Raw genomic sequence first — 22,958 nt, forward strand, 5'->3', positions numbered from 1 at the left:
TGATTCTCAAAACCTCCCCTGATAGGTGCTAGAGGTATGGCTTAAGTGATAGAGTGCCTGCTTTGCAAATGTAAAGCCCTGAGTTTAAGACCCAGTGCCACACACACACACACACACACACACACACACACACACACACACACACACACAAGTTTCCTGATAGGCTGCTATAGTTCCTTCCACTAAGGAAAATAACACCTAATTCATTAGATTTTCTTATATATGAGATGGAGTATACTTTCTTATTGGATTGCATCATCTAAATTGCCATTTTTTATAGGGCAAACATAGCCAAATATTGTCAATTTCATGTGGTTTATCCAACTAGTTACCTAAGAAGTTACTAAACTATAGTATAATACTATAACTTTTGTTATATTCTCTACTCTTTGTTCTTATGGAATTTCAGAAAATACAAGTAGAGTATGTGGACTGTAGTCAAGTATTCAAAAAAGATATTAATTGGAGATTTGAAATAATGATGATTCTAAACTCAGTACAGTTTGCTCATTACTGGTTTATATGTAAAGTTACACTGTGTGATCACAGTATTTCTAACTATCACTTACATTAACGTAGTCACTAATTCAGTGACAACACTAGTGCATGAAAACTGTGTACTGAAATAGCATGTGAGTCAGTTTTTATGAATTATCTTTCCTCTTGGCTTATATTATATTTTAGAGAATCTTTGACATCATATATGGGTCTTCAATCAGGATAGATTGTACCTGTCTGACTTGTCCGTCCTATAACAAAGATATAAATTTAGTCTACAATAAAATTATTTTTGAAATTCCTTAAGATTCAGAAAGTTTCAAGAGGTAATTCAGCATGGTGATTGAAAGCCCCCGAAAGCCAGACTGCAAGAATTGAAACCAGAGCTAGGTTTTATTAGCTGTGTGATTTAGGAATGTTTCTTTACCTACTTATGAGTCAGTCTTCTCATCCACATAGTGGATTAAAAGTTGTCGCAAGGATTAAGTGAGTCAATAATTGTAAAAACATTTACAGTAGCATCTGGCCCATAGTCAGTACCATATGTGTTGGCAATTTTTATTAAGCAGATGAATATTTTGATAACAAATTTATACCAACAAATTCGAAGTCTATCTTGATATGTTTTCTAAAAACCATCCTTTTAATACACAACACTTCCACTACAAGAGAAATTAGGAGCTAAAAATAGAGATCAATTTAACAAGTACTTGGTCAATATTAGCTTATTGTCCACTACTGCATTTCTTCCTGTCTTCCTTCCCCAAAAGGGCCTTTCTTGACTTTTCCCCAAAGTCTGTATATATATATATATATATATACTCATCACTGAGTTTCAGCTAAGAATGTAACCTGACCACACTTGAACCATTTTGCACCTATAAAATATTTATCCATCATTTTCTTCCATTTGGAAATCATGAGAATATTTGTCATTATACCCAACATATTAAAGTTGGTGCCATCCATATCTAAGAAATGATCCAAAGAAATTGCTAAAACATCTTTCTAATCATTAGCTGACCCCAGGGGATATTAAATTGTTCATAATTGCATTATCCAAGAAAAAAGATAAGGTTCTGTCTTTAAACAACTCATACTTCCACTGAATTGGATAACCATTCCTTATTTGTTACCTTAGAGAAAGGAAGGATTTGATTTTGGTTGGAGCCAGTACCAGGATCAGGGACTCTTGGGTTTTATTTCACTGAACTTACCTTGTAGTATAACTTTAGGCTACTTATCATGACTTCATAAGTCTTTCTGCTGAAAAAGAAAAAGTAATTTTATCTAGGTGAGTTTTTAGAAGAAACTTGTGTAATAGATACTCAATATCATTATGTAATTTAAAAATAGTTGCTCCTGATTGAGAACTTAAGTAACTCTAGTGGAGCACTTCCAGACCCACAACTCCCCCTTAGCTTATACCAGGTTTTCTGTTTTGTTCACCTTCCTCTGCCCCCTTGTTGATGCTCAGTAAATGTTTGATGCATGCATGGCTGAGTGAATGGTGGTAAAGAGCTAAGCATTGAGAATGCAAAACTGTGCTAACTCACATGCATCCTCTCCATGGAATGGAGTGGGGGAGAACACATGAACACACTTAGAAGTACAAAGTTGCAAATGTAGTGAATGCTCAGAAAAAGGAAAATGGTGCTAATCAATATTATAGTGACTATAATAGGGATCTCACCTGGTAAGAGAAACTCTTCTTAAAGCCTTGCAGCTTAACATAGGATATGAAGGATGAGTAATAATAGCTAGAAAAGACAGAGTTAAAAGCATCCCAGATAGAATTAATAGCATGAGCAAGGATCCTGTGGCAGAAAGGAGCAAGTCAAGTACAAGGAGCTGAACGAAAGTCAATGGTGCTGAGTGGTGAGTGAAGAGGTGACCAATGATAAAGCGGTGGAGAGGCTGTAGGACCACATCATGTAAGGCCTTATAGGGAGCTCTCTCTTTATCCTACAAGCAAAGGAAAAAGCCTCAAGAGGTTTTACTCAGATTCAAATAAAAAATAAAAAAATTTTCTTGCAGCAATTGAGTGAACAAACTATAGCATGCTAGCATAGATGCAGGTAGTGTACTAAGGACAGTTGTAGTTTGAACAAGAGATGATATCAATTTGGTGTAGATAGAGAGGTGAATGAATTTGAGAGAGATTTTAATGGCATGTTGATAGATATTGGGGACACAACGCATAGATTCTGGTCTGACACAGGAGGGACTGTGGATTCCTTCCTTACATAGAGAACACTGGAAGATGACTAGGTCTGGGAGTGGAAGATGATGGGTCTGTCTTTAGAAATGATGAGTTCATTTTGAGATTCTTAATTCCTCAACTTCCCTCAATGTATGTTTTGGCCTGTATTGTCACCCCATTTAAATATTGGCGCTGTCCGTGGTTCTGACCAAGGCTACAGCCTCTTTAATCACTCAAACTGCACTGTGCAAGGCAATACAGTAGTCATGTGTGGCTTTTGAGCACTTAAAATGCAGCTCATCCAAATTGAGATTGCTGTAGGTATAAAATACACACTGAATTTCAAAGACTTCATATTAGAAATAGTGAAAAATATAATCATTAATACCTTAAAATATGGATCACATGTCAAAACGATATTTTGGAGAATATATTAAGTAAAATATACTATCAGTTGTAACTTACCCGTTTCTTTTTACTTTCTACTGGAAAATTTTAAATTATATTTTTGCCTTATTGTTTCCATTTGACACTGCTTCTCTAGATACTAACCCTACTGTCACCTCATTCCTGGCTCCTTGGGCCCACAAGCCCTCTTGCTGCCCACAGAACATCTCACATCATTTTATACCTTATATTCTTTCCTCTTCTTGAACTTTTGCTACTTTTCCTTCCCACTAGATTAGCTGTGATTCTTACATCTTTGTTCAGTTCAAATATCTCCTCTACTGTAATGAAGCTTTCCCAATTCCTGGAGGCAGAATTAAACATTTCTGCCCCAGAGACTTATATGCCTTGTTAATATCTTTTTTATAGCTAGTTCACATGCTTGCATTTTGTTTCATATCCATTTGTCCCTCCAGCCACATCATAAGCTTCTGTGAAGTACAGGTGAAATCTGATTTATGCCTCTAATTACATAACCTGATATTCAATTATAGACATAGGTTATTATTCACTAGACCTTTATTGAGTACCAATAAATTAGTCTGGTCAATAAAGGTGAGTAACAATTGAATCTACATATATAGAAATGGCTCCTGCATGTGATTGGTTATGACTTAAATAATTTACAGATAATATCTTGAATTCTCTCAACAGGACTGCAAGGTAAATATAATTATCCTCATTTCACATTTTGATATCTTGCAAAAGATCAAACTGTTAGCAAGTGATAGAGTGAGGATGCCACTAGATCAAATCACTCCGAATTCATGTTTCCCCCCTCTGTGATTCTATGCATGCTGAAAAGTGGGTGAAAAATGGAGATTATATTCCCGTTCTGTATCCTGTGATTGTTAGAAGATTAAACAAGATCTGTCAGAGTAATGTTTGTAAATAGTAGATTTCATTGGCTTCCTCTGCTCTTGAGGGCCATAGAAGCATGAGAGTTCTTAATTCCCAGGGGATAAAAGTAGTCTGCATAACCTCCTCATTGCTCCCACGTATATGTTTATATATTCACATGCACATGGAGCTTATTAAAAACAGATCCCTCTGAGGCTACCTATTTTAACCGAGTTCTCTTTGTTATACTCTCCTTTTGGTAAATGATCTGGTAGTCAAAGAAGATAAAATCAAGAAATAACACATTTAGTTAGTACTGTGTTAGTATCATGGGCATGCAAACCCCTGCCCTCTCTGTCTCTCTGCATATGTGTATGTGTGTGGGGGTGGAATAGGAAAAATGGCAGGGAGGGAATGAAGCCCAGAATCTTACCAGGGTTGTGTATCTTGGTGAATTCTATTCAAGTACAGTGCTGACTCTTTCCTCCCAGCTTTGTTTTATTTAGATATTGTATCTTTCTTTACCACCTCATGAATCTGTAGGAAGCAGAAAGAGAAAATGCAAAGGGAATAAGTGGTAACTATGGGTCAATATTGGTCTGTGAGTCCTATGTTGAGATGCCAGACTCCTGAGAAATGACATTTAAGCAAGTGCAATGTGAAAATATTTTGCTAAGGGGCTATCTTCAGGTAAGAGAAACATTCACTCTGCAGTCTTCAGATCCCTTGAAAAAGAGGTACTAAGAAATCTCAGTTGCTATCGGTGCTTAGCCAAGGCTAAGGGGGAGTTCATGGGATCAAGGATAAAATCATTTTTCTCCTCTTGATTTTTCAGGTTCATACCTTTCAGGGGACCAACCAAATCATGTCCCTGTCAGTAGTTAGAAGAAACATTCCTACCAACCTGGGCTGTTGGTTTGTTTCTAATCAAGCATACAGATAAGTTCTAAGTAGGCAGAGCTTCCACTATTCAAAATAACATCAAATTCTCCACCAAGTGTCCAGTTTAAATGCCTTCTGATCATTTAGAGAACCAAAGCTGCATACAAAAGGAACAGAAAATAAGCCTGGTATGGTGGCTCATGCCTATAATCCTAGGTATTCAGGAGACAGAGATCAGGAGGACCACTGTTCAACACCAGCCCAGGGAAACAGTTAGTAAGCTCCTGTCTCAACCAATACAAGCTGGGTATGGTGGCACAAGCCTGTCATCTGAGCTATGAGAGAAGCATAAATAGGAGGATAGTGATATAGGCTGTAGTGGGCACAAATGCAAGACCCTATTTGAAAAATATCTATAGCAAAAAGGGCTGGGGGTGTGGCTTAAGTGGTAGAGCACCTGCCTGGCAAGTGCAAGGGCCCTGAGTTCAAACCCCAGTAAAAACAAAAAGGGCAAAAAATGGGATAAGTGAGTTTAGGGCTTTATATAACTATTGTGTTTTTAATGGTATGTTTTATCTCTCAAATTAGTCCTTTAAGTTTAGAGACTATGCCTAACACTTCTGTATATTTACTTCATGACCCTCCACATAACAAGTACATGATGTTCATTTGCTGAGTGATGGAAAGTTATCCACATGGGATCATGTAACTGACAAGGAGAATCCAACTTGAGTGGTAAGCACAAGAAGCTGTGAGAAAACAGTTCTTTAAAGAGAAAAATTGGGATCTCTAGGAAACTGAAGAGTTTCTAGCCTTTCTACTTTGAAATGAAGAAAAGAGATTCAAATTTAGTATGAGTTTTTATGTATGATATTATAAAGAGAGAGAAACTCCATGGCCAAGAATATGTAAAATAAGAGTGGTGGAGTGGTGCTCATCTGCTGCTCCAGAAAATTTTATTCAGAAAAAGAAGCATACCCTAGAATTTTAAAAGGGAAAATTATAGTTGATTTGTCTGCTACATTGATTTGTCCTTAACAGCATGAGCAATAGGTACTTTTGAATTTAATCCATTCAAATGCCAAAGGATCATGAATTCTGACAACTGATTTTTATTTTATTTTTTTCCCTTTTTCTTTTATTATTCATATGTGCATACAAGGCTTGGTTCATTTCTCCCCCCTGCCTCCACCCCCTCCCTTACCACCCACTCCGCCCTCTCCCTCTCCCCCCCCTCAATACCCAGCAGAAACTATTTTGCCCTTATTTCTAATTTTGTTGTAGAGAAAGTATAAGCAATAACAGGAAGGGACAAGGGTTTTTGCTGGTTGAGATAAGGATAGCTATACAGGGCATTGACTCACATTGATTTCCTGTGTGTGGGTGTTACCTTCTAGGTTAATTCTTTTTGATCTAACCTTTTCTCTAGTACCTGTTCCCCTTTTCCTATTGGCCTCAGTTGCTTTTAAGGTATCTGCTTTAGTTTCTCTGCATTGAGGGCAACAAATGCTAGCTAGTTTTTTAGGTGTCTTACCTATCCTCACCCCTCCCTTGTGTGCTCTCGCTTTTATCATGTGCTCATAGTCTAATCCCATTGTTGTGTTTGCCCTTGATCTCATGTCCACATATGAGGGAGAACATACGATTTTTGGTCTTTTGGGCCAGGCTAACCTCACTCAGAATGATGTTCTCCAATTCCATCCGTTTACCAGTGAATGATAACATTTTGTTCTTCTTCATGGCTGCATAAAATTCCATTGTGTATAGATACCACATTTTCTTGATCCATTCGTCAGTGGTGGGGCATCTTGGCTGTTTCCATAACTTGGCTATTGTGAATAGTGCTGCAATAAACATGGGTGTGCAGGTGCCTCTGGAGTAACCTGTGTCACAGTCTTTTGGGTATATCCTCAAGAGTGGTATTGCTGGATCAAATGGTAGATCGATGTCTAGCTTTTTAAGTAGCATCCAAATTTTTTTCCAGAGTGGTTGTACTAGTCTACATTCCCACCAACAGTGTAAGAGGGTTCCTTTCTCTCCATGACAACTGATTTTTAGACAGGTTTCTTTAATTCATTTTGAGCCTTGACATATATTTTGGAGAGCTGATTTGATTCTGATCCTTCTTCTTGCTCCTTCTCTTTCCCCTTTGTAATTGGTCAAAGTCAATAGATTTCTCTAAAGTAATACCCTCTACCCCAACCAATAGAACACTGCTTGGTTTGATAGAATCACAAATCTCTGAGGGAAAATTGAGACTTCAGCATTAGTGAAGATGCCTTCATTTCCCTTAATTGGAAAGAAGGCTACTCTCAGTTTTCTACTTTATTGTACGCAGACATGAAGAGAGAAGTCTTGAAGGTGAAAAAAATTTTAAATGGCACCTTATCATTAACTCAAACACAAGAGTATTTAGAAATCTTCCTTTAATGTACTATGAAGCTTATGGTTCATGTGTGAATTTAAGAAACTGGAAGAAAACACACTCTAAATCAATAATAATCATAAATAAGTAACTAAAAACTTTCTTTTTATTTATGCTTTTTAATATAGCACACATTTTATGCAATGATGATATATTATTTTGATAAATGGAAAAACTTTTAGCATTATTGGATTTATTTTCCCTATCAGGCCAGAAGCCTGAGAGACCTGAAAAGTCACATTTGTGTGAATGATATTGAGATGTGAATTTGGACAGGCCCAGTAACCTGTCTGGACTCAGGTTTCTCGCTTGTGAAATAGGGAGAATTGATGGGCCTGTCACACAGTGAGCTGCAGTCATTAAAAATGCTCTGCCTTCGAGTAACAGAAACAGGGACTTTTATCACAAAACCTCTTGTTGAATAAACAGAACATTTGAAGTAGGTAGCCCAGGACTGGCTGAACTCAGAGAAGTTACCCAGAAGCCAGGTTCTCCTCCTTTTCTTCTGTGTGGTCCTCTTCAACTCTTGGCATTTATCCTAGAGACTGTTATGCCACAATTATGAGACTGTTATTACATCTCCATGTAGGAAAGAGGCAGAGGCAAAAGGGTTTCCCTTTGCATACAGTAAGGTCCTTCCCATCTCATTTGTCAGAACTGAGTCATAAGACCAAGTTGGTCTAATCAGTGGCAATAGGAAAAGAGATCTCAACTTTGCTTTAGACTAATTGTCATTCATCCCACATCTTTGAGGGCAAATAACAGCTGCCCTGTGACTTGAACAGATTAGGGTTCTGTCAGCAGAGAAGGGAAGGAAAGAGAGGATAGCCATTGAGTAGGAAAGGAAATGTGTCTGCTAGAGCACTCAACAAGTGTTTGTTGAATGAATGAATGAGGGCTACATTATCAGTTTCATATGTCCTAAAAATGTTTCCCTTTGTGAGCATCATCCTCCATAAAAATACTAAAAGTGTGTTATATGCACTGAGTTGATATAAAGACAAATATAACCCATGTTAATTTCATTATTATATGCTCATTATTATTACTATGTATATTTTATTCTGATTTAAAAATTAAAATTAAGGGCAGGAGCTCCGTTCTGGGTTTTACTGTTGCCCTCAAAGCGCCTATTACAACATTGCTCAATAAATGCTACTGAGTTGACCAAACATATCACTTTTTCTTCCTGTAGGGTGAGCCAGGTCCTCCTGGTCCTTATGGTCCTCCAGGAGCCCCTGGTATTGGACAGCAAGGTATTAAGGTAAAAATATTTGTTTTTTTGCCCACTGATGTCTATTGAGTTTATTGTAGAGACTTAGGGAGTGTGATTTGAACTCTGTTTTGCCCATATGTAATAGGCACAAGGAGGTTTCCTGTAGAAGTTACTTACTTCTTGCATGCTTGGATCCTAAAGTGTCTTGGTCAGAAATAGCCATTGTAAGAATAATCAAGATTTTTTTTATTTGTTTGGGATGAAAAATTTGCTTGTTTCCAAATACCCATCTTCTTGTAATGTGCATGTAGTACTGCTGAATTTTCATGGACTTTAAACATAAATGTGTTATCAGGAAGTAGATAGCTGAGCACATAAATTACCACCAACTCGCATTAAATAAGCAGAAACAAGAGAGTCCATGACACTGAAAAAGTAAACATTGCCAGAAAGAATTTTAGGGAACTAGAAAGGTAGGGAACATACCTCTTGGGTGCTCTGGAGCTCACAGAATATATTATTGAGCATAGGTAATTATTTTAAGTTACTCTTCTATATGGTTGACACACTTTGACTTTACTGCAAGACTAAAATAGTACAGTACAAAACAGTGTACTTTGAATGTAATCAAATGTTACCATGGATAGTATTTTAACAATAAGTACATTGAGACTTCAGGGAAGTCAACATGGGCTGGGTTATTGGAGAAGGGTTCTGAAGTAGTGAAACACAGCTTAAAGGAGAGGTGAAATAAGACTGAGTTGGGACAAGGAAAGATAGCATTACAGGGTGGTGGCAAGGAATAGCACAAATATGGTTAATTTTTCCATATCAGTAACCATAATGCATTGCCAGTTCCCATCCTGCCATTAATGCACAATAGTTTGTGAATTAAGTGCTGTTTGCATTTAGACAAGAAGAGATGATGAACATTTTTGATGAATTTGCTCATTTACATTCATATTCAAGCCAATATTCATCCTCTAGAAAAATGTTAATGTTTAAGTATATGAAAAGGTTGGTTATTTTGTACTTATCATTGTTGAAATCATCAGAGTATTTTGTGCCGTGCTTATCTTTATTTAATAACTGATGCTCTAATTCTATTATTTCTGCCTCAGGGAGAAAGAGGCCAGGAAGGAAGAACAGGAGCTCCAGGGCCAATTGGAGTTGGTGAGCCTGGACAACCAGTAAGTAGCAAAATTTGCAAGTAGAATAAAAAGGAAAAATATAATTATTATGCATTCTTTCTAGAAAGAACAAATGGCCAAATGACTCCACCTTCTACCTTGATGCAATAATACTTAAATATGGAAGGACCACATCCTAGTGTTATTTTTTACAACACTTGAAATATATATATATATATATATATATGTAATATGTATAACTATTTTATATGTGTGCATTATGTTCACACTGGCTCTCTTTTACTGAAATCTCCTACAAGATTAATTAGCTTGTCCAAGAAGAAAAGTTCTCATGTGTCAATTTCCTAGGAGATGATAGATCTGGATTAAAGTTTAATGTCTGTAAATTGTAATTACTTTAATGATGAGAAAAAAATCACTGAAGATAAGGATCCTAGTCATTATTTAATCCACAAGTATGCTGTAAAGCTAGGGCTGGTAATGGTAGAAAGATAAAATCTATTTTATTCACAATGTCTATGTTATGTGTCTTTGAAGTTTGCTATTGTTGGACAAGGAAAAAAATTCTGTCAAAAGAGATGTGAAGAGGAAATGAATAAAACATGACTATTCTGATATAAGGAGCATCTTAACTTCTTTAGTAATCATAATTGTCCTACTAAAGAACTGCAAATGACTCATTAAGGTACAAGTAAAAGCAACTGTTTGTGGATAGTTGGTCTCCCAGTTTGGTTTTGCATTAACAGAAATATGATTCTTTGCTATAGTCTGAGTGAATTGCAGCATATTATTTGAGGGTTAGGATTTTCACTAACATCTGGATACACTAATTAAAGAAACAGCATCCTACAGAGGAAAAATACTCGGACTAATTTCCCAGGGATCAGTGATTCTGTGTAAATTTCCATTAACTAGTAACCATAGAGTGCTCTTAAAAAAGTCCATAAGACTTCATCTCCACCAATGACTGGGTGTGGCATCTGTCAACTCAGTTGCTTGGGAGGCTGAGATGGGAAGGATTGCAGTTATAGGCTATCCTGGGGGTTGGGGGAAGTTCATGTGAGACCTCATCTCATTGGAAAAAACTAGGTGTGGTGGAGCACGCCTGCCTTCCCTGTCATGGTGGAAAACCTAAAGTGGGAGGATGGTGGTCCAGGCTGGTCTCGGAAAAAGCAAGACCCTATATCAAAAACAACTAGAGCAAAAAGGGTTGGCGGTCTGGCTCAAGTGATAAAGTGTCTGCCTAGCAAGTGTGAAACCCTGAGTTCAAATCCCAGACTTGCCATCAATAAATAAATAAACCACTAATTTATCTGAATCTCTATTTTGGTTATATATTGCTATGTAACAAACGACCTTAATACTTGGGGCTTTAAAACAATAAGTTGTTATTCTACGGATTGACTGGGGAGTTCTATATAATGTGAAGTCAATTAGATTGCTAGAATGGCTACAAGGTTAAAATGGCCCCACATACAATGGGTGACAATTAGTTCTAGTTGTTGGTTGGGAACTCAATTGGGGCTGTCCAAAGACCTCAGTTCTCCTGCATATTGGCCTTTACCTGTGGTTGCTTACAGCATGGCAGCTTGAATCTACACAGGAGTGTTCCAACAGATAAAACCACTCATCATCAGAAAATACATGGCATCATTTCTGTGATGCAGTTGACTAAAACAAGCACAGCACCAGCTCAGAATTGAGCAGAACAGAGAAGGACTCCACCTCCTTCTGAAGAATGTCAAAGAATTGGGGATATCTTTAATTCACTGTAGTCTCAAATTTTAACTTCTGTAAAATTAAAATATTGTTAATATCTGCAGCTCTATGATTTTCAGAATTGGAAATATTGAACCAAAGTTCTGAAAATGCCAGGGAAATAAATCATAGACTTTTGCTTTTTAGTATAAATTGATGGATATTTTGTTCAAAGAGCTTTCTGTTTTGCTGTGGTTTACATCTTTCAAACTCAGCAATAAACTTAAGAATTTGAGTCTTATTTATTCATTCTAGTTTTAAAAACATTTTGTTTTCATGAAATATTTTAATCATATTGAAAAATATAATGATTTAGCAAACCTCCTACAGGAAGACAAATTTAGGTTGCACATTTACTACCCTTGATTTAGATTTTCTTTTCTTTTAAAAAAAAACATTATGACTAACAGTAAAATCTCCTTCAGAAAATTGAAGAGAATAGGATACTTTATCAATTTATTTTATGAGGCCAGTTTCCCTGTTATACCAAAACAAAATAGTAACATTACATAAGAAGAAAACTACATACCAATGTCTCTCATAAATACAGACACAAAAATCCTTATCAAATTATTGGTAGATAGAACTCAGCAATATTTACAAATAATGATAGAGCATGAACAAGTAAGGTTTATTCTATGGATCCAAGGCCAGTTTAATTGAAAGTCAATATAATATGCCACATTACTTGGCTAAATAAAAAAGATGTCATAATCATATCTAAGGCATAGAAAAGGACTAGGCAAAACTCAAATGCCTCGTAGGCCCTATAAAACCCCAATAAAGTCTCTCGGAAGTCTGGGAGCAGAAGGAAACTTTCTCAACCTCTACAAAAATCTTGCTGCTAACGTTAAAGGTAAAAGGCTGGATGCGCCCCTCTAAGATCAGGAACAGGACAAGGCTGTCTACTTTCGCCAGTCTTATTCAATGCAATACCGGTAATTCTAGCAGCACAAATAAGGCAAGAAAAGGAAACAAGAGACGTTGAGATAAAAAAAGAAAAACACGAAACTGATCCTATTTGCAGATAACGTGATGATCTCCATAGAAAATCCCAAGAAATCTATAACTTTCCTTCTTTTCTTTTTGATGGGATTCTTTTTTTTTTCCACATAGTACATCTTTTAGTAGTTGTTTTCAATGAAAGAATGTAGGCACTAAATTCAGTCTTTGGCTGAAATGTAATTATGTAGTTTATTATAACAGTTTTAGCAGGTGTGAAGAACTGGATTCCATTTCTTAGTAATTTATCCTTTACTCTTTGTTTTTTGTTTTGTGTGTTGAGACAAGGTCTCATTATGTAGACCAAATTAGCCTTAAACTCTGGGATTATATGCATTCCCCATTATGTTTAGTTCTCATTCAATTTATTTTTTTTTGGCAGTAGTAGGGTTGAACTCAGGGTCTCAGACTTGCCAGGCAGGCTCTTTACCACTTGAGCCATACCCCCAGGCCTTTTTTGCTTTAGTTATTTTTCAAAAAGCATCTCACTTTTATGCATAGGCTAGCTTGGAATGTGATCCTCCTATTTATGCTTCCCTAATAATTGGGCTGACAGGCACAAGCTACCACACCCAGCCTTTATTGTTTAAAATGGGACCATGTGAATTTTTTGTTCAGGCTGGCCTCCAACTAAGATCTTCTTGATCTCTGCCTTCTGAGTAGCTAGCATTACAGTTGTGCGCCACTGTGCCACTGTGCCCAGCTTCATCCAATGCTTTTCAATTTAATGAGCATTTAAAAAAATTCCTGATATTATTTTTTAAATCTGTCTTTTTTTTTTTACAATACTAATATCTTTTTACCATCCTGAACTCTGCTTCTTATATTTTCTTTCTTTAAGAACATTAAGTAGTTATGATATACTTTTTTGGTCTGTTTCATTTTATTCTATTATTCACCAATCTTAGGGAAGTTTATATTATGTTGGTTCACTTTTATTAGAAGTTCTATTCCAGTATGTTTGCACTCTGGAATCTGAACTCATTTTCAGCAGGGCTTTGTGAAAATCCCAAGTGTTCCATATGGAGGGTGTTGGAGAGCAATTTGTATTTGCATCTTTTATATGTTCTGGGGTTTTCATTGATGCTAACATCTCAACTAAACTGTTTCAAACTGCTGAGGTGATGTCTTAGGAACCATAAATCCATACATAGCATGGGACTAGTTAGGAAATTTTGGTCATTTAGAGCCCAAGCCAGAGCAGATAAAATTATTATTGCTCAGATTACTGTTCAGATGGGATGGCTTATTTCTGCTCTTTCATTGAAGGCATATAATTGTGAAGGTCCAATTTTTATTTATTTATTTGAAGTACTGGCATTTGAACTCAGGGCTTCATGGTTGCTGGGCAGGAGCTCTACCACTGGAGCCATTCCACCAGCTCTTTTTGCTCTGGTTATTTTTGCTCTGGAGATAGGGTCTTGCTTTTTGCCTAGGCTGGCTTAGACTATCACCCTCCTATTTTACACTTCCCACTATAGATGGGACAGCAGGTATGAATTACCATGCCCAACTCTTTGCTGTTGAGATGAAGTCTCTCAAACTGTTTTTTCTTTTTCTTTGTGTTGTTCTTTTTTTTTTTTTTTTTTTTTTACTGTATGAGCCACCAATGCCTGCTAAGTTCCCAGGTGTCTGTGGGATTTCGGTTCTGATTCTCTCCTCATTTCCATTGGGCAAGCCAAAGTCTTTGCTACAATTTCTCTCTGTAGACTTCCTAGATTCTTGGCCCTCCACAAACACACTTTTCTGCCCAGGATAGCAATAGCAGCAACTTAGATCCTTACTTAGAGTCTTCTGCTCTGCTTTTGAGTCCTGTGATTGCCTTTGGGGTCAGCTCTGCCTTTGCAATTCATTTTAAGGAAAATTTTATATTACTTGTCATTCTGTTTGTAGCTAGAGAGTCAAAATGTGAAATTTTGCTTGTTTGCTTGCTTTCTAAGCCACAATTACAAAAATTAGAGTGATATTGTGAAGTTTTGTGGAAAGAAACATTGTAACAAAGATAGGAAGGACATCCGATAATGTATCCTTAATATAATGTTGTACCAAAGTGTCATAATAAAAAATAAGCAATACCAGTTTTTGAAGTCACATTATTTAGAAGTCACATAAAGATTTACATTTGGACTGACAAAGATTCACCTTTGGACTGACAAAGATTCAGCTCCAATTTCTTTGCCTGAGTCATTTCAGATGTTCCAGGCTTTGTACTCTCTTTTCAACACCATGACAGTGTGAGTTCACTGATTCCTAACTTTGAACTGTCAGCTATCATCTTTTTTGTAATTACCACTAGTTTTGTGCTGATCTGGTAAGTACAGATGATCCATAAAAACCAAATTGGCCAAGATACTCAGGGAAATCTTTTTTTTTTCATGCAAGGTTATTCAAAGTACTCTCAGTTAAAAAAAATTCCCTGTCATAGAACTCTAATTACTCTGAGGTTAAAGATAAAGTAGACGACACTGTTTGACAATAATGGCCAACTTTTACTATTATTTAGGGTATTTATCTTTAATGCTTGATTTTATTAAGGAAAGTAATAAGCAATAATGAGCAATCCTATTTTATCACATTGTTAATGCCTCAATAAAAGCATTTCACTGATTAGACTGATAATTAGGTTTCTGCATTATATATATATATTTTATTAGAGGTGTTTGTTAAAAGCCAAATAAGTGTGTTGTAGTTGTAATTGGTTCTCATGGCCTTTGAAAAGGACACTGAGATTTTTATAGAAGCATTTCTGTCTTTTAGAAATGATGTGCAATTATTATCTGTCAATAAAAAATATTTTAGATGATCCTTTGGTACTGCCTTATAAATTAAAAGGATGGTTCTTCTAATCTAAGCACCTGGTGTTTCTCTTCTCTAGTTAATAATCATCTTGACTACATAACTAGAAAACCTGAGAACATATTGATGGTGTAGAATATTTCTCTGACGGTTTATAGTAATTAAACTTCAGATCACTGATTTTTAAATTCCCTATGTATTTGCCCATGAGTATTAACTCTATTAACTCTATTTTGAACACATGGCTCCTTAAATTCTCTGATATATTCACTCTCACCTGAGCTGATGGATTATGATGTAGCAAAGGGAGGAAGGAGGCTTTGGTGTTTGTTCTGGTCCACTTGCCTATCTCCATGTTGTTCTAGTCCACTTGCCTATCTCCGTGTTGTTCAATGCAAACTATGCCTTCTGAGATTACCTTATATGTACAAACTTCTATGAAGGGCCATCTGTAGCAATTATGGGACTCAAGGAAAATAGTTTTGATAATCACAGCAGATATTTATTAGGTGATTAAAGTGGAAGTGCTTTTAATCTCTCTGACTTAATCTTTATGTTATACTTGTGTTTAGGTGGATACTATTATTTTACCGTTCTGAGGACAGTGTTTAACATTAGAGAGACTGAATTACTTTTCAAGATCCCATGGCTAATAAGTAGCACAACTGGTACTTGAACCTCAGTCCAAAAGATACCAAAATCTGCTTTTAACTATCACACAAGACTGTAAACTTCCTGAGACAGGAGTAGCTCTGCCTGCATTCCTAGAACCTATCATAGTTCCTTGTACCTATTGTGCTTTGGTAAATATTTGTTGGATAAATTAAAAAAAATTTTGAATGAGGTAGAAAAAAGACTTTCTTTTTATTTAATGTAATTGTGTCTTTTAATTTGTCATATTATGAAAGAAGAATAATTGGCTAATACTTTCTCTGTTAAAATGTATGATGTTAACTTGGCACTTTTCAGTTTAGTTTATAATCCAGTTTTAATGGTCGTTTTAATTTTTTTCCCAAACTAATTGCTCTGTCATTAGAGTATGCCATCATGGATATTAGTCTTTGATTAAGGTTTTGGCATTAAAAGCTAGGTTTCCCATAAGTATCACAATTTAAATTGAATTAGAAGTTAGCTTTCTTTTAATTAAAATCTTTACTAAGTAGGCTGTGCATAAATAGTAAGAAGACTGTGTTTTTAAAAATATTCAATATTAGGAAAAGGCAGAAAACAGTTTTACCCTGGGCTACAGCTTTCTTCCTTATCTATGAGCCCATAACCAATCAGTTAGCATGATGCTAACTGTTCAAATGAAACAAGCCGTGCAGTTCTATTCATCAGCATGGAACTTCCCAGGAAGAGTCTTACTATGCTTAACATGACCACGTCACTGCCTTGTCCATGTGAACTGTGAACTGAAATATAACCATTCTCTTTCTTCCCCATTTCCTTCTATCTCTCCTCCCCCCATTTTCTTCCCCTCTTGTCCCCCATTTCCTCCCACCCTAACTAGGGTCCCCGTGGTCCTGAGGGAGCACCGGGAGAGAGAGGCATACCTGGGGAAGGGTTCCCAGGACCAAAGGTAAGAATAACTTCCAAACTAGAAAAAAGTGCTTTGTCTTGCATAATCATGAATTACAAAACTGTAAAAATGCCAATTATTAGAAGACAAGTATTTGTGACAGAATATGTATATTTCTCCTTCACATGAAATTTTTAGTTACGACATAATCAACAGACTTGTCTTTCATGTAATTATCTCATATGAAATTAGAAAAATCTCTTAGTTTGTAGTCACTAATGCTGTAGTGATGGATAATTTCTTTATGCCTAGAAGTTATTTTATTGAATGTAACTATGGCAACTTTGCTTCCAGTGTTGCTTTAAGAAACACAGTAAGATACAGAGTCTAATGTACCAATATTTAATAGCACTGCCACCATTATAACAAGAATGATAAACTTACCATAGTGAACAAAAGGTCTTGAAAGATCACCTTCTTACTGCTCTCCACATATCATCCTTGGATCTCAGGTGCCTCTACCACAGAGGTTGGCAAACTTTCTCTAATCAGCCAGATAGCAAATACTTAAGGCTTTCTAGGCCATATGGTACTTGTACCAATGACTCACCTCTGCAGCTGTAGCTTGAAAGCAACCATAAACAATGTAATGCAGGGGTATGGCAAGACCATACCTAAAAAATAAACTAAAAGAAAAAAAGAATGGGGGTGTGGCTCAAATGATAGAGCACTTGCCTACCAAGCACAGGGCCCTGAATTCAAACCCCAGTACTTCAAAAAAACAAAAGAAAGAAAAAGAAAAAAAAAATCTACTTGAAGCATAATTCATAGTAATTCTAGTACAAATTCTTTAAACTCCTTGTTTTTCTTAGTGCACTGATATCCCTCCTATGTACTTTCAGGGTGAAAAGGGTTCTGAAGGACCAATTGGCCCACAAGGATTACAAGGCTTGTCAATCAAAGGGGAAAAGGTACTGTATATAAAGTATATAATAGAAAAAAATGCCAGTAAAATTTTGTTGTCATTTCTGTCTATGTATGTAACTGTGTAGTGTGACAACCATGCCATTCAGGTATCCAGTTAATTATAAACCTAGTATGTGCAAGGCATATTGCTATGTAAGATGAAGTATGATCTGGGAATTCCTGTTTTTTATATTTACAGTCATGTCTCCCTCATTTGGGTTCTAACTTCCAATGAGTTCTTTTATCAGCAAAGCATCTTTAAAATTGAACATTATCAACAGACACCACTTTTTTTTAAATAAAAAAAGTTATTAAAAACATATTGACTTGACTCCATTGCAGAAGTGCATATCTATTCTGTTCTTACTCAAAAAATTACCTTAAAATAAGGGAGCTCTCTTAAGAAATCTAGAGTTTCTATACTCTACAAGGACAAACAAGAGTCCACTGATAGTTGAGCAAAGACTTACTGACTTACTGTAGTGATGGAGACCAGTTACCATGGGTAGCCAACAGAACCTCATGATGAAAGGTAAACTTTTCATAGCATTTAGGTGATTTGGAGGAGTGCTCAAGGAAGCACAGAGTGGCTCGGGAGTAATTTTACAACTGAGCCTTTTAAAGATGAGACTCATACCAGATGAGTCTGGAAGTTGAGAAAAATGGTGTCAAAGCTGAGTTGTAATTGGTAAAGAAGTAGCAACAACTGGTTTTAGCCAGTGTAGGGGGGTTGTTTGTGCATTTCTTGGGATTTGACCAGTGTTTGTTGTTTTACCTGTGCTCATGTGAAGTGGTCTGTGATTGTGAAGTGGTTTTGGTTTGTCTGGATCCATGGCTTTGTCTGATGTTGATGATCTATGAACTGGCTTATGTTTAACAACACAGCATACCTACCCATGTCAAGTCAGCTCCTGGATGTCATACATTGCTTTTCTCTTTCTCACTGGTTACTTGTTTTCTTTAAACTACCCGCAGATTAGAAGTAAGGTTGTGAGGCTGGTCATAGACGCTTCTAAAAACTAATCAGGATGTAAAGACCAGTTGGGGGTAAAAACTGAAAGAAGGGAGAGGCCATAAGATGTATGTGAAAAATATAGACCTCATAGTCAATTTGGAGTCATTTATATGTCAAACTCTAAGCATATATTATATATTTATTATATTAGAATATCAAGTAATACTCTATAATATCAAGTGTTGGGTTTCAATCTTGAATGACTTACTCTTTTTATATCCTGGTAGTTGTCTCTTCTGGCTGTCTGTATTTAAATAGCAGAAGTAGTGATAGTGAGAGATAGAAATGTTAGATGTAATACAATTCTCAATTCAAATAGCTCACTCTAGTTGTAACAGAAACTACAAAACACTCCAAAAATATGTAAGATGCTCTTTCTTTCTTTGGAACAGTAAGTACTGGATACAACAGGACCATTGTTTTATGAGTTCAGTGAATCAACTTTTTCAAGTGTTGCCATGGCACGGTATTTTTGTTTTTACATCTGGAGCACATGCAAAGAAAATACTTTGAAATATCAGGACATTATCACATAGCAAAGCTTTTATTTGCTGTTCCCTTACCAAATCAATATTGTTTCCTTTTTCCTTCACCCCCTTTCTTCCTTTCCTATTGTTTGACATATATTAGATTCCTGTTCTTTTGCATATATCATTAGATTCAGAGACTCTGTTGCATGATTCAAGTGATAAAGGCTCACAAATGTGTAATTGGTACAAAACAAAGAAGTACTTTTTTTTTAATCTATTGAATATTTGCAGAACAGTGGTTCTGAGTTGGGTTCTGGAATCAGAGTGGAAAAGAATGTCCCACTTATCATCTAACAGTGTTTGATCTGAAGTGAGTTATTTGAGTTGCCTGCTACAGGGAGTTATTCGGAGGATTAAGTGATAAAGCATGAAAAGTGTTTAGCACAGTGTCTCCTGCATAATCAGCAACCAAGTTCTGTAGCAGAACTCGACTCTATTATATTTTCCTTCCAGGATATTTATTTAGACCAGGGGTTGACACATTCCAAGGCATTACTGGATGCAAATATATCAAAACTTTAATATTATATAAAGTGTGATCTAATTGTATGCTTCTGCTCATAAAACATATTTAGTCCCAGCTGTCTGTCTTTTTAAATAAAGTGACGTTAGAATATAGGCACATCTGTTTATGACTGCTTTCACACTACTAAAGCAGAACCAAAAGAGATGTTCTTTTGGCTATCAAGTCAAAAATATTTACTATCCAACTCCTTAGGAAAAAGTTTGCTGACTCTGATGTAGTCTAAATATAATTTCCATTGAAATGACATCCTTGTCCACATTGCCCAATCTAGTAGTCAATTCTCAAGTAGTCAACTGACTTTGACCTATTACTAGGTCCCTTGCCTTTTGAAACCCACTCTTTGCTTGATCTCTCTGGCTGCTCCTTTTCAGAACACACTGCTGCTTCTTCATTTCTTTGACCTTCCTCCCCGACTCCCGCTCTTTTTTTGGTGTACTGTCCTACCTCTGTAACTTCATCATGCACTGCTCCCCTTATGGTCATGAACTCCATCTATACTGTGTCCTTACAGTTTCTGAAATGGGCCAGACATCATCCTTGTAGCAGCTGTTTGCTCTGCCTGGCATGCTTTCCCCCAGGTTTCTACCTATCATTGAGGCCATGCAGGCCACCTTATGCAAGGGTGTTACTGCCTCCTGCTTAAGCACTTATCATTATCTAGTATACTATTTATTTTCTCCACCCGCCTTGCTTATTGACATATGCTTACCTTACTAAAATGTAGGCTCTGTTGAGGACAGAGATTTGGGGCTGTTTTGATCCCTGCTGTTTCCCAGGGTTTGGAACAGTCCCTGGCACATATGGGCACTCATCAGAATTTTGTAGAAAGACTCAAAGAATGAATGAGTAATATTGTTCCTTTCTCACTGATAACACTCACTTGGTTTTTCCAATTTATTTTGTGAGAGAAGTATGGGTTTCTTGACTTTGTTGCCTTCATATTAGATCATTTATTATTTTTCAAAATGTGCTTTTAATAAGTTTGGAAAGAAGTTATTTTTAAAAATTAAAATACTTTCCTTCTGTTTATGTTTCAAATTTTAGTTTTCTTGTATCCTATGAATTTTATACTTTTAAATATTTCTGTTATGATCTTAACAGGAAGTTATTTGTATCTTTTTAGAACTATTTGGAAACTTTTGGTTGTTAGAAAAATGGTTGCTAAATATAAACTGATACAGATGCTAACCAATTTAGATGAAATAGTGAAAATGTCATTCACTATTTTGGCAAATTTAAACTAAAAACTGCTCAAAAGAATTGAAGTTTTATGGTTTTTCTTACTGAACTTTTTAAAAGTATAAATGTAGATTTTAGAATAGCCTAATTCCAGATTAACAAAGTATGAAAGAAGGAGGTTTGATTTGTTGTTATATTTCTGACATTTTCTCATAGGGAGATTTGGGACCGGTGGGACCCCAAGGACCAGTGGGCACCCCAGGAATCGGAAGTCAAGGGGAACAGGTATTAATGCTCTTCTCCTTTCTTGGTACTGAACGTTCCACTCCAGTCCTGGAGTTCAGTGAAGGCCAGTCCTGCAGACACCTTTGAGTATATTTGACAGTCAAATTGCAATGGAGTCAAGAAGCAAATGTAGGGAAGGATAAGATAGTTTCATGAGAAGATTTTAATTTTAGAACTTTCCAAGACTTAAAAATAAATCATTGGTTTTTGGTGCTGCAACTTTTAACATTAAGATCTAATTAACAGGGTAAGTGTCTGGTGTAATATTTTATATTTTTAATTCCCCTTGAGAGAGCAACAGGTATACTATTGGTTTCTGTGTTTAGCCCAAGCAACAATAAAAGTGAGTATTACTTTTTCCACTTCCTTGCCCTTGGCAGAGTTTCTGGTATAGGAGGATTAGGTGCAGAAGAAGTTAGGATAAATCTGTAAATAAATATTTAGACAATAGTTAAGAGATGGGTGTTTTGACTACTTGAGGATCTTGGTTTGACTCTAACATCCGGCATTCTCAAGCTTTGTACTTAATCTGTTGGGTTCAGTAGGTTTTACATTCTGGTTCTAGAAGTGCTAGACAGTTCTGTTATATCTTGGGTCTTGTGTTCCTTGTGCTGAGTTACTACTCACAGGCTGAGAATGAGGTTCAAAGACAGATGAGTCTGTCCAGGTGGCCTGTGGGTTCTGGACCTCCCACCTGCGGCGGCTTCCTGTTGCCTTTAATGCTGGTCCTTGATGGAGGTGGTGTTTCTTCAGTTAGCAAAACAAAACAAAACACCTCTCAACTTTAATTTCTTTTGTTTTGTTGTCCCCTTTTCTTCTTTTCAAGAGAAAAAGAGCATAAAGTGAAATTGTCCTTACAGAGCTGGCCCCTAATGGGTAGGAGAATAAATGGAATGTGTTCTTTCTCTGATCAAGAAAAGAATTTATTTGCCCTTTTAAGAGAAAAATAATATAAATTCTACTTAAATTTAATGTCTGCTTATGCAGTTATTCAGTTTTCTTCTTGTCCTTAGTTTCACGTTTATATACTGAAATCTTGTGTTTATTATTTCTTCCTGTATCCCTTCTAGAAATAAATTTTCTCACTTAGGTATTTGAGGAGACTTCTGTTTCCAACAACATGTTTATAGTATCTTTCATTACATGGCTCGATCACTTGGGATGTTTTACAAAATAAAGTGACACATACGTGCACATCGTGTGAATTTTTTTCTTGTCCCATTGCATGTTACTTGCAAACTCTTGCAATGTCAGAAAGGGTTCCTTTTTGTAACTGTTCAATATTTATATTGCAGCAATCTTTGCTTCCTTAAATTGTTTAGACTGCTCAGCCTCATCAACCAGAAAAAAAAGGACTATATAATATAATATAATAATATAATATTTGCATTTAAAAAATGAACAATCAATTGTATCATCTAGCTACAGAAAAGGGATACCACTTGTTACATAATAAAATGCATTTAAAATAATGATGTATTTGTAAACACTATTTGTACAACTATAGTTTGTTGGATGTAAGCAAAAAAGAATTTTAGTTTTTTTTCTCTTGCCATCCTTTTATATATATTTTTTCCAGTGGGGAGCATTTCTGTAATAAAAAGTGATTAGTCAATTTATTAATCTTCCTTAGCTGCAGGGAGGTCACATTTCTCATTTCTCCCAGGCTGAGGAGGGTTGGAGGAGGGCACAGAGGCTCTTTCTAGATTGGTGCTGTGGC

The 22,958-nt window shown here is 36.2% G+C and overlaps 1 protein-coding gene across 1 annotated transcript in view; it reads left to right on the plus strand.

The window, feature by feature from the left end:
* Positions 1-22,958, plus strand: part of Col28a1 (collagen type XXVIII alpha 1 chain) — a 146,430-nt gene that overhangs the window by 32,288 nt on the left and 91,184 nt on the right. Inside the window, exons 12-16 of the mRNA XM_074064694.1 lie at positions 8,491-8,559; positions 9,633-9,701; positions 16,729-16,797; positions 17,640-17,708; positions 21,170-21,238. Of these exons, the coding sequence (XP_073920795.1) occupies positions 8,491-8,559; positions 9,633-9,701; positions 16,729-16,797; positions 17,640-17,708; positions 21,170-21,238 (345 nt within the window). The remainder of the gene's footprint in view (positions 1-8,490; positions 8,560-9,632; positions 9,702-16,728; positions 16,798-17,639; positions 17,709-21,169; positions 21,239-22,958) is intronic.

The sequence above is a fragment of the Castor canadensis genome, chromosome 2, assembly GCF_047511655.1.
Source record: "Castor canadensis chromosome 2, mCasCan1.hap1v2, whole genome shotgun sequence".
In the NCBI taxonomy this organism is placed as follows: domain Eukaryota; kingdom Metazoa; phylum Chordata; class Mammalia; order Rodentia; family Castoridae; genus Castor; species Castor canadensis.